General features: G+C 40.4%; 1 protein-coding gene across 1 annotated transcript in view; it reads left to right on the top strand.

Annotated features, from left to right (window-relative positions):
- The first annotated feature begins 5911 nt into the window (after positions 1–5911).
- The window catches only part of LOC146072967 (transient receptor potential cation channel subfamily A member 1-like), a 34708-nt gene continuing 27508 nt past the window's right edge, over positions 5912–13111 (top strand). Inside the window, exons 1-2 of the mRNA XM_083180139.1 lie at positions 5912–5945; positions 11243–11367. Of these exons, the coding sequence (XP_083036265.1) occupies positions 5912–5945; positions 11243–11367 (159 nt within the window). The remainder of the gene's footprint in view (positions 5946–11242; positions 11368–13111) is intronic.

Genomic DNA, 13111 nt, shown 5'->3' with positions numbered 1-13111 from the left:
TAAACCATGAGATTACACAGAGCGGGTGCCGCAGATCTTCCGCTGAGGCCAGTAAATCTCCATTGAATGCATACCCTGGCCTCAGCGTTCTGACTAGCGGTGGAATGCCACTTCGATTTTAAGAAATGAGTACCATTGCCGGCCCCTACCCACTCCCGAAGGGCTGGTCACTGGCAACCAACTAATGTCTACAGCCTTGCTATATCTGATGACACAGGAGCTGTACTGCACATGTGCATTGGGTATTCAGTCACTAGGTCGACCAAAGGAAGGTTGGTAGGCCTTGGGTCAACACCTTCAAGTGGTCGACAGGGTCATTATGTCAACACAACCATTAGGTCAACATCGGCAAGGTCGACAGTCAAAAGGTTGACATGGGTTTTTCACTGTTTTTTTTGACCAGACATGTTGGTATTTCATGCCCTACCATCCACTAGGGCATGGAGGGAGAATTTAATAGTGTGCTGAGCGTAGCAAGGCACCAATGCCCGAAGCATGGCAAGCGCAGCGGTGCACCGATACGGTGTGTATGTCGACAGTGTTGACATTCAACACAAGAACATGAAAAACCCATGTCTACCTTTTGACTGTTCACCTTGCTCATGTCGGCCTAATGCTTGTGTCGACCTAATGACCATGTTGGCCTAATGCTTGTGTCGACCTAATGACCACATCGGCTTTATGCTTGTGTCGACCTAATGATCACGTCAACATAAGCCACCTTTTGCAGGTGTCAACCTAAGACCTGTCAACCTAAGACCTGTCGACCTAATGAATGTTGACCTTATGATCTCAACCTGTGCATTGTGGGTCCTAAACATGTGCAATGTACAGTACTGAACATCAATACATTGAGACTTTCCTCAGTCAGGCCCCATATACAGGAATGCTTGCAATATTATACCTGACAAAGTTCATGTTATGCAGATATATATTATTAAAATGCACTTTTCACCCACACACAGTCAATGAAGACCTTTTGTGGTTTGAACCAATGTTCATGACAGTGCCGCTATCACTTAATGCCGAACAATACAGAAGCTCTGCTAGATTAGCTGTCATTAGATTAGTTTAGTTAACAAAATAGTTGCTTCCACTGTTGCTAGGTGACGTGAATACATAAAGTTTATCTTCATTTAATGCAAAATGACAATAGTTTTCTTTTTAGCTTTTTGCTATAACATGTAACCACAATATGCCTTCAGTAACTTGTGTTTTCATTCTAGAATATAGTCAGATGTGGCAAACTGCCATCCCTGAGGTTCTTAACGGAAATATTAAATTTTTAAAGAAAATTATAGGGAATTATGAAACGGACAACAAAGTTATGGCCAGCCTGAGGAGCAGGTATTGTGAACATAATTAAATGATTTGCAAAGTAATGATTGGGGATTGATATGGATACATTATTGAAAATCATTTATTAATCTTCCTAAAAAAAACCCTAATGATGCTAAGGGATATTGCTGAATTTCATAGCTAGTGGGTAAGCCATAGCCTGCAAGGTTATGTAATGTTTTTCTTGTATTAAGTACTGTATGTTTACATAGCTCCTTTTGCAGTTGTGTCAAACTGTACAACAGTTGATGGTTAATTTTGCAAGAGAACAAAAATGAAATGGCTCTGATCTTAGATTGTAACTTTTATTAAAATATTACTGTAGGTTACGGTAGAATGAGTCAACAGCGTCTAGGTTGATGAAATGATCAACATGGCCAAGGTCAACATACTGTAGATAAAAGGTTGGCACAAGCAAAAAAAGGTTAACATTGAAACGGTCGACACATCAAAACGACACATGATTTAAAAAAATAAAAATTTGTGTGAATTTGTATATTTCATCACATGGAATCCAGATAATATTCTGTTTCATTCACCATGCTTTACGCTAAATGCCTTGCTCGGCTCACTTTAATGTTCCCAATTGGAGTTTATATCGATGGTAAAGTATGATATAGTTAAAAAAAACAACAACTCCTGTCGACCACTGCCACGTCAACTTTTGGTCTATGTCGGGCTTGTCCATGTCGAACATATTGTGTCGATCCAGTTAGTGTTGGCCTAGAAACCATTGACATGTTGACAGGATACATTACTGTATAGAGTATGTATTTTAATCAGTAAGGGAGTGGATATGGAGTTAATAAAAAAATATTTAGGATGTTTTAGAAAAAACTTGTCAGACATACCAACTTGGGAGAAGATGTATTTTACCTTTAGCACTGACAGTAAATATAATTATCACATGTGTTAAGGTGTCAGGCACTGAAGAGCCCTAATACAATAACATATAAGATATCATGTATAAGAAATAAGTATTGAATACATTGATGAATGACTACGTATAAGTGTGACACATAGAGGGGTCTGCAGAAAACCAAAAAGGAATACTTAACATTGGGCAGTGTTTGCATCGCTTAATGTCCGTTTAAGAAACAATAATGACCAACAGTAAATCTCAAAAAAAGCATAATGGCTGTTTATTAATGATATAGAGCACATACAGTATGTTCCCAGAGAGTATTGGTATGTTAAATTGAGACCTGGACTTTGACTATTTGGCCATTGTAGGAATCTGACTGTGGGACTTATTTTTTTTCAATGAAACATATATATTGATATCTGCTACACTTGCTCTAGGAGGATTTCTCATAAAACTATTTTGATAAATATGCTCCTAAATCTTGTTTCAATGATATGATCGCAAAAAAATACTAATAATTGCCAGTTAGTTTGTCGTGATTAGGAAGCATTGGATGCATATAAGATTACTGGGATTCTATTTCAGATGATGAGTCAGGGCCAATGCAAGGTTTCTCATCACCATAGGCAAACATTCTACCTACTGACCCCTCCAACCCCACCTGCCCCTCCTGGTGCTGGTTTTATAGATATCATATACTGTACATGGAGCTGAGGGCTTAAAGCTATAAGGAGCTCAGGTTCGGTGTATGGGCTTCGCGCTTCTTTTCTTTCCTTAAGTGTGTGTTTGGGGGGTTCTTGATACCTAAGTACATGTCTATAGTACTTTAATATGTTTGATGTAGTCTACATATAAAATTGGCTGCTGCATACCATCATGCAGACTATTGTTAATGCATTGTTTTCGTATCGTATGCATGGAGCCAGGACTGAGTGAGCAGGCAATAAGTGACACATTGCAGTAGGGACATCATGATGTTACCTTATCGCAGCAGCTACTGGGAAGAAACTGGGCTGGGACATGCAGCGGGGACATTTGTAGGCCACGGTCTGATGAACTGTTTTGCAGAATGTCATCAGCAGCCACCACTAGCTGCGCCCTTCAGATAATCTGTGCACATTAGCCTGCCAGAGACTCAGGTTGTCTTAATATCGCCACTCCAAGGGCAATAATCCTATCAATTAGTATGTTGTGGGTTCACATTGGGATGATAGAAGTCTACAGAAGTGCCTATGAGAATAGCCCCTGGTTTCCTAGATGGCCGTCACCCACCCGGTAACTTAGAGTCTGTGGACAACAGCACCTACACAAAACAGCCTCAGCAGGCCACCCCCTCAGGTCCTGATACCCTTAAGGCCCAGTTTTGCCGTTTGAGCTACTTTCAGTTCAAAAGCCGCCCAGTGTCTGCGGCCTGGTGATTAGCACTGATGGTATTACCAACAGTTGAGCGAATGGGTGGACGGCTTTCCATAGCTAGAAAAGCCATCCACCCCCGGGAAAATAGTGTGTATGCACTGAGCGATTTCCAGCCAAGCGTTTTCCCCATCATTGCTGTGCATACATGCTGTGCCAAAATGCCCAGTGTATATGCACCTTTAGGAAGAGAAGTAGGTTTTTATGTAATGTTCTATATTATGGAATAAACATAAATTAAGCGAGTTTGACACTAAATTCAACACCGACGGCCGTTAGAAGGTTGGTTTTGCCTCATAACTGATGTCTCAAATTTAGTGGTGAACCAACCTATATCACACCAGTTCCATAATCTCAGAACCTATTACATTACCACAGTAAGTTTAGACTGTGGTGTTTGGCAGTTTATGACTGTACATTATAAGGATGTTATTGGTGCAGACAAGTAATTGAATAAAATAAAGGGACATTTTAATATTGGTTTACCATCATGTTTCTATGATTGTTAGATTTTATTATAGTCCATTAATGTCACTGTAACAGTGTTACAGAATATGATGGTATTATTCATTGTATAATTAGTTATTTTACAACCTCTTGATACTATACACAAAAAGGTTTCTGCCATCCAGGGGAGTGGAGTATCCCTGTCCCAAGGATGTGTCCAGCAATGAGGACAGATGAATATTGTCCTCTGCAGGCTATGGAAAGCATTACATTTTTCAAATTACTTATCCAAACGTCACCATTCAATTGTACATAATGTCTTTTTCTGCTAAATACATTTGCAAACACATTATATTGTTTGCATGTAATAGCAAAATAAACATAAATTAATCATATGTCAAAATCCAGAAGGTTATCATTTATTAATGATCAAAGGAGCATTTTATTGTGAATTCAATTTTGTTTTTCAATTTACACCGGTCGGATTTACAAGGTTTATCAACATACATTATAAATATTTTTTATTTGTTTTTATATGTAGTGTTCTCCAGTTCTAGTGTCTTTTATTTAGTGTACATCACTTACCTATCATATAAAGGCTTTCAAAGTAATTCTAATTAAACAGCCCTTAAGAGAGCTGGATGTGCTATGGATTTCATTGCTTAGCAACAAGTAACATTTTTAAATCTTTTTTTCGCTTCTACGATAAAAAAAAGACCTTCAGTATGCAAAACAAACCAGTGGTTCTTAACTTATAGGATAGTATACATAACATCTATGATTATCTTTTTGCAAACTTGTTATATACTGTACTACCAACTTGTAAGCTATTCGATTTTTATTATTAAAATTTAAAGTCTGCATCCCCAAAATCATATTCATTCTGTTATTATAAGATGCTTGATTATGAAGAAAACCATAATCAACAACACTAAAAACATTTATATGAACTGAACCTCAAGCTGATTTACAGCGTAAACTGTGTCCTGGACAAAACAGGCTGAAGACTTGGAATATCATAAGATCACTTTGTTTTAGAAGTATACTGTTCCAGTGTGTTAATGTTATTATCTATTTAATGCTAAACAAAAGCTATAAAAAAATATCATCACAACGGTATGTGGTTTATCAACCTGGCAGACGGGATGATGGCAGTAACAATACCGCTGCTAGCTCCAGAATCCCGACTGTGAGCAACCCAAACGTAAGTATGCTGCGGGAGGATTAGCGTCGGGCAAGGAGGGGGGATGATTATGTTTAGGCACAAAAGGGGGACTTAGGGCTAGGCGTGGGAGGGGGGTAAAGGCTAGGGTTAGGCACTAGTGGGGAGGGTTAAGATGAGGAATGGTTAAAGTTGGGGGGGGTAGCTATTACTGGATTGCTGTCACTAGGATGCCAGTGTCGGTATTCTGAGTACTGGCATCACCATTTGCAGTCATCTGAATGCATCCCATCATAGGAAACAATCCATTCTTAGCTTTTCTTAGGGGTACTTACCCTGGGTAGAAACTCTGTTTGGGATGGAAAGATGAACAGATAAAAACATTTTTAAAAATACTGTACTAATGTTATAAAAACCTGGATGCACTCCTGGTGCCCTGTAAATCCTTACAACCCATTACAATCTTTCACTTCTAGTTCTAGTCTCTGGTACGTGGCGTGCTCTACACTTACTGTGCATGTCATTTTACATTTTCACCTATCACCCACCAGGGGCTTACAAAATCCAATGCTTTGTAAATAAAGTTCATAATGTCAGTCATTCAGTGTTTTTAAAGCCCTTGTGGTACCCATACACACACACACACACACACACACACACACACACACAGAGCACTAAATGCTGACATGGAGAAGCAACTAGCAGCCTCTTATTGTACAAGTAATGCTGGCCATACATCAGAAAGATCGATCTTAAGATCATTTGCACTTATGATTGTGTCCAATTTCCCTTCAATTCCCCGGCAGTCCTTAGTGGTTTTTGGACACACAATGTGCACACAATCTGCATACAACCCATCTTACAATCAATTGAGATTGTATGATTGGGTACAATATCTTTCTGATGTATGGCCACCTTAAAGGTGCTGCTCTCCATGTCAGTGTTAAGGTGTGTACGCATGATGCGATTTTGCGTGCGATTCAATCTAAATTCGTTTGGGATCGAATGGAACGTTACAGGAAATGCATTCCATTTGGACTATATAGTACAGATCTGTACTATGGGCAGTATTCAATGAAAAAAATTCTCCGTGTTTTATGGCGAGTTTGTGCTTTTTTGCTCTCAAAAAGCGAGCAACCCTATTCAACGTGCACTTCTCGCCGTCTTTCTAAGTAATTTTCGCCGTGTCTCTCCGTGTAGCAATTCTCCATTTTTCATGGAGAAGTTGAATGTGAACTTTTAAAATAAAAGTTTTTTTGTTTTAATTTTGGTGTCAAAAAATCTGGAATTTTATTCTGTGAAGGGGCATGCTATTTTTATTCATGTGCTTAAAGCACATGAATATATATTTAATTTTAAAAAATATATATATATTTTTTTTTTTACACATACAGGTAGCAGCCAGCAGGGGGCCGGGAGCAGAGCCGCTCATTAGATATTCATATATTCACTGCACCCGATCATTACATATGCACGATCGGGTGCAGTGAATACACGGTCCCCTGTTGGCTCTCCAGGGGGGGGCAGCCTGTGCTGCCTGGCTCCCGGGGAGCCCACCTCCCCCCCACATACGTTCTGGGGCAGGCAGGGAGACTTCCATCTCCCTGCATGCCGCCGTCCTCAGGCTCCCTGCAGCGTCACCTCATACGCTGGATTGGCTGAGACTCGCCGCGAGGGGCATTTTTATATAGATCTCACTTTGAAGTAAAACCCCACCCAAATCTAATGCTCTCTGCACAAATTACATCTGCCCCCTGCAGTGCACATGGTTTTTTCCATTTGAGAAGAATTCGCCTCTGCGAGTGAACCAAAATAAGGGCCATTGTTACCCTCCCCCTTCTTCCAATACTGTTATTGATAATTAGAAACTGATTTGTGAATTTGATGACCATCTTTTCCCTAGCTGTGGCCCTGTGATATGCCTACACAAACCAGCGCACTTGTTGATGTTACATTTATGAGCATATTCTTCAATTAGTAAATAATTGTAGTGTATGAAGAGTTAACAGGTTGCAGCCATGCAGTATACATTATTAAGACTTCTCATCACTATAGCAACTGACTTGTCACCTAAAACAAATTTGTATTTATAAGCTGCTAGGCATGGACATACATACAATATAATATATTTGCACTTGGCTTGCCTGACAGCTAAACCAATAAGGTTTCATAGTGAAAATCACAACAATTTATGGTTTCTGACATTACAATGAATGTAAAGCTACAGGTAGGTCTACTAGTACTAAATAATTCAGTTGAACATAATATTTTCACATCTGTCTGTCATACTGAAATGTAAGTAAGTATAGCTCTATTTATGTCTGTTACTGGTGTTTTTTTAGTTTTGGTTCTTTTACGTGTTTTTACATGTATCTAAAACATTCAAACTATAGGTGGGTCATAACAAAACAAGTAGATATGTTAAAGATCAAATAGACCACAATACAAAATGTTGTACATGGTGTATCTATAGTGGGCGCAAGTGGTGCCATTGCTTTGGGCCCCAGAAGTTTATGGGTGCTTGATTCAACTGTACCCAGGTCAAAATGTTGTCTACCAGGTTACTGGAAATGCCTGCTAATCTCCGTGTGGCGTAATGTGAACTAGGGCACTGTGTACAATGTGGGGCAGTACAAAGTGACATAATATTTTCTGGGGGCATTGTGGGGTATAATATAAAATTGGGCAGAACTATAAGACATGGCATTTCCTAAAACACTACTGTGGTGCATTAAAGTTACAGCTGTTGTGGAGAGTGGGGTCTCTAGAAAGGGGATAACCACAGGACAGGCATTCAAGATGAGCAGCAATTCGGACAGCAAAGCACGTTCATCATAGGCAGCGCACCAAACCTGTTTCTGGGACTTGATGATATAACCGTACGCCTCCAAAACTTTGCAATGAATCTCAAGTGCTGATGTGCCCTTTATATGACATCACTAAGTAAACATTAAAATGACAATAATCAAAAGAAAAACCACACCTCTTACACCTTTTGTGCTTAAGATACAAACACAACCCCAGTTCAGAGGGCTGAGTTACTGCTCAGTATAACCAGAAGTGCTAGAAATTAATTGAGATGTAAAAATGTGTCTGAACCAGTCAGAATGCAAGGCCCTGCTGTCCAATCACACTGTTCATCAATTACCCCACCACTGTTTAGAGTGCACACATAGGGCCAAATATATTGCATTTGCCTCAGAGTTTGGTGGCTGTGCTGGATGCTGACCGCACGTGGAGCTTTTTTTATTGAGTAATCATTTACAAAACAAAACCAACCTTGTAAGCGATTGCCCCTTTAAAAATAAATTTGGGGTTTGATAAAAAGCGCTAAAAAATATGATGATTATATGCTTAGAGTGGTACCTGTAAATGAATAATGGTTAGTAGCAATGTTTACACCCTTTTGGGGAATACATATAAGGAGTTCGATTAACTGATACTGTCCCTATGCCTGACCCTTACGTGCTTCCGGTGCGGTGGTGACTCCGTGTCAGGGTGCAGCAGCGGAGATGCCGCCTGATGTTAGTGCGGCTGTGTGCTGTCCGTCTGACTCTCTGTGGGGCAGGGCGCAGTGTCAGGGCCGCCGCTTGATGTTGTTGTGGCTGGATCTCTGCGCGTCCGTGACTGCCGGAAGTTGTTTACCGGAAGTTCGCCGCGGCCACCGGGCAGGGTTTCGGGGTGAGCTTGGGAACAAGTGTCAGTGTTCTCCTTGTGGGTCCAACGCGTTTCGTGGGTCCTGTGCACTTTTTCAATGATCCTTGAAAAAGTGCGCAGGACGCACAAAACGTGTAAGGGTCAGGCATAGGGACAGTATCAGTTAATCCAACTCCTTATATGTATTCCCCAAAAGGGTGTAAACATTGCTACTAACCATTATTCATTTACAGGTACCACTCTAAGCATATAATCATCATATTTTTTAGCGCTTTTTATCAATCCCCAAATCAACTTATTATAAAGAAGCTGCTCAAACAACACAGCGCAGAAGCCACTAAAACAAAAACCTTTAAAAATAAAGTCTGGGTTCAGCCAGTAACTTGCACGATCACTGACCTTGGCCGGCATTACATCTTGCCCGTAGGGTAAATTTCACATTTGGAAAGTGTAAATAAATAACATACCAAAATATAGTTCCTCTCTACATAACCATTCATTTCCATTTTACAGTTAATTCATGTTTGTGTTACCAGTGAAGATCAGCTTTTGTCAGAATATAAATATAGATTCTCTCCTGTAGCTCAGCATCAGGAAGTCGGCTACTGAATCAGTCTCCGGTGCAATGGCACTTTCAAATATTTCCTCTTTGCTAATTGCTTTGCTGGAGGACTCTCAAACCCATGATGTCATTACTGGTGTCTGGTCTTTTATCAACAGGGAAACACATTGATGTACCTGTTGCTCTCCAACTGGATGAGCTATATTTTTTGTAAAGAACATGCCTTCAATCCATTGCTATTTGTGAGTGAGACAGTCTAAACTGGCAATAAAATAAATAAAGTTTGTACTTTATACAGAGGGTATATAGTAAAGATAGCTGGCACTAAAGGCTTTTCTGACCAGCCTGATTATATTTTCAGGTGCGTTGATGGGAGTACATTATTGCATATTGCATCCTACTTCGGGGACTCACAACTTGTTGAGGTAAAGGCTAATCTCTTCCAATCTGCCATGAATAACTGGTCATTATCATGCGTATAGTTTAAAACATCGTCTAATGTATAAGCAGTTTAAGATGTAAATTTGTTAGTACTCAACTGTTTAATCGCACACGCTGTTAATCTCAATGTTAGTCTAATGTTAGTCACTTGCATCAACTTTATCAATTTCCAGCTCTTGCCAGTTGATTTGCCGTGGAGAATGGTTGTTAGTAAGCCAACGACAAATGTTCCTTGGGTCCTTGTGTTATCACAGCGTGTTGCAGAGGGGTAATTATCCTTCTAGATGCTGGTGCATAGATATGTTATAGCTTCTCAGAGGATCTATGCTCTTAGTGCATCCAAGTGGCAAGGAACTTCCAGAGCACAACACAGGAAAAAGCAGCTGATGACTGTATTATCTCCATTTTTCCACCTTTAAAAACGACCAATGGTCTTTATGAGAAACCAGTAACTTATGAGCATATGGCCACCATTAATATTATTAGTTGCTAGTGAATGGACAGGAAGCAAACTCACAAATATTGATTTAGCCCACAACATTTCTGCTTCCTCTGTGTAAGCGATACAGTCTCTATTCAAGCAAACATGCTCAACATCTAACCTACAATCTCAGAACTTTACCTATATAAATGTGTGGGGTGCAGGCAAATACTGCAATGGCTTGTGTTTACCTGCTGAATAAGCAGAGCGCGGCAGACATTTCTGCCAACTGACACTATCATATAAAAGTATTGTCCTCCAATAACATGTTGAAGGCAGAATAGTGTAGTAGTGGTATATTCAATATGCCTGTGGCCCATCAGGTAGTTAAATGATGAACCTCTGGTAAGTTTTCCAGAGATTATCCTTTAAACAGACAGTAACATCTCAACTCCTTTAACACAGATTTATTGTGTTGGTGGATCAAACAGTGAAAAGTGATGAAGTGGACCAGTGGAGAGGTTGTTAATAGCAACCAATGGGCACCTACTCCACTAGCCCACTTATAGCTCCAAAAGAAAATATTATGATTGCCAATTAGAAATAGCCATTGAGGATGCGTGTCAATGGGTTCACCATTAGATGCAAGTTGCAAAATTGCTGTGAAGATATGGAGGAGCTCTGGGAAATCTCGGCATGTGGCTCTCCCATCTATGATGGACTCGTTTAAAGCTCTGCAATACATGGCTGTCATATATTTAAGGGATATTAATCTAGTGTTTTTCTTATGACTATTACAACATGTATGTACTGTCCATCTACAATGTACTCTTTTTACTGTAAGAAAAGTATTGTAGAATACAATATGTGCAAAATTAAATAAAAGATCCTATTTAAATTAACTTAATGTTTGTTTTACAAATTTATGTTTTCAAGAAAGAAAATACTTATTTTTGGTCCTGCTTTTTCAGAGCATTCTGAAATTACAAGTTGAAGTGGATATATCAGATTACAGAGGAGCTATACCTTTGCAGCGCTCTAGAGATGTAAAGACCATGCAGGTATTTATTTTATAAGTGTTTTTCATTGTACATACTATGGAGTATGGGGCAGGGAAATCTTGGACTGTACACCTTAATGACATATATAGTAAGAGGTGCGATCATGCTGAGACGTGTAGATGCACCAGGAACAAAAATTGTAGCAGTATAGAGTAGTATAAAAATATCTAAAAGTGTTATAATGTACTATGCCATGCTATGGAATCCAATCCTTGTGAATCCCTCTTATTATCCCTATAGATTGTAAACTTGTGGGCAGGGCCCTCCTACCTCTGTCAGTTTGTTACTACCCAGTTTCTTTAACACTGTTTCCAACTATAGAGTGCAACGGAGTATGCTTCTCTATATAAGGAACTGTAAATAAATAATAAAGTACTAAATAAAATGACATAGTGTGCCACCTCAAAGCAGCCAGACAACAACCCAAACTTATCCCTAAAACTGACTGATTGTACAAATGTGTAGCGTTTACCCTCATGGTACCTTTCAATATGCAGTCTGTGAGTACTAGAGACTAAAACTAGTTAAAAACATTCAGGACAGACAGGGGTACCACTCCAAGCTGAAAGAGTCCTGGCTTTCAAATGCACTATGTACACAATATAGAGTATGTGGGAGAGAAATCTTGGACCGCACACCTTATTTACACACATACAGGTCGATCCTATTCCGTGCAGATGATTCGCGAGTGCGAATCATCACAGCATCGGGTGCACTTTACGGCAGGCTGAATTCAATTAAAAGTGCTTGCACCGCCATAGGGATACAAGCAATTTTATGTGAATTTGGTCCAGCAAAGGGTGCGAAATCGGCTTAATTAGGGTGCAGTTTTCAGCATGAAAGCGGCACCCAAATGGCACCTCCTACCCTTCTGACCTAATAGGATCGACCCCATAGTAAGAGGGACTTTCATGCTCAGACTTGTGGTGGTAGCCGGAAGAAGGCCAGCCACCCCAGGGCAGCACACTAGTGAGAGGCTATGGTGTTATTGAGTCTTAATAAGAAAGAAGCAAAAGATGTGTGTCAAAAAGTGTTACACAGGTAAAGGGTGTTGGTAAAATGCAAAAATGTAGTAATAATAATAATGGGTACTTGTTTCTTATCACGGCCACAATCGCGGGCATCGTGTGCCTTAACTTTAAGGCACACGATGCGACGCGATGCCCACGATTTGCCCATAGGCTTCAGTGTTAAAATATTTAACATTGAAGCCTATGCGATGGATCCGATTTGTCGTGTGCCTTAACTTTAAGGCACACGATGCGACGCGATGCCCACGATTTCCCCATAGGCTTCAATGTTAAAATATTTAACATTGAAGCCTATGCGATGGACCCGATTTGTCCATAGGCTTCAATGTTAAATTATTTTAACATTGAAACTGAGTCCATTTAACATAGTAAAAAATGGGAAAAGGCCGAATAAGGGCCATTTCTCATTGGCTATGGCCCCGTCATGTGTGTAAAAAATAATGGCCCCCCATTGTGGCCGCCACCCCCACGATTAACGCTAACCCGAAGCATGGCGAGCGGCGGCGGTGCGCGTCCTCCGACCTTTTCATTCCCCTACTATCCACGTCGGCGTGGAGTTGAGAATAGATTAGTGTGGCGAGCGCAGCGAGCCACCGTGCCCGAAGCGTGGCGAGCGGACGCTGATACCTGTGAAGCCTGCGAGGGGACGCAGGGATCTGTGAAGGTATCAGCGTCCCCTTGCGGGGCTCGCTGCGCTCGCCACGCTTCGGGCT

The sequence above is a fragment of the Crinia signifera genome, chromosome 4 (assembly GCF_055691185.1).
Source record: "Crinia signifera chromosome 4, ASM5569118v1, whole genome shotgun sequence".
NCBI classification, from domain to species: Eukaryota; Metazoa; Chordata; class Amphibia; order Anura; family Myobatrachidae; genus Crinia; species Crinia signifera.
The sequence above is the reverse complement of the archived record's forward strand: the minus strand, read 5'-3'. Positions and strand labels throughout refer to the sequence as shown.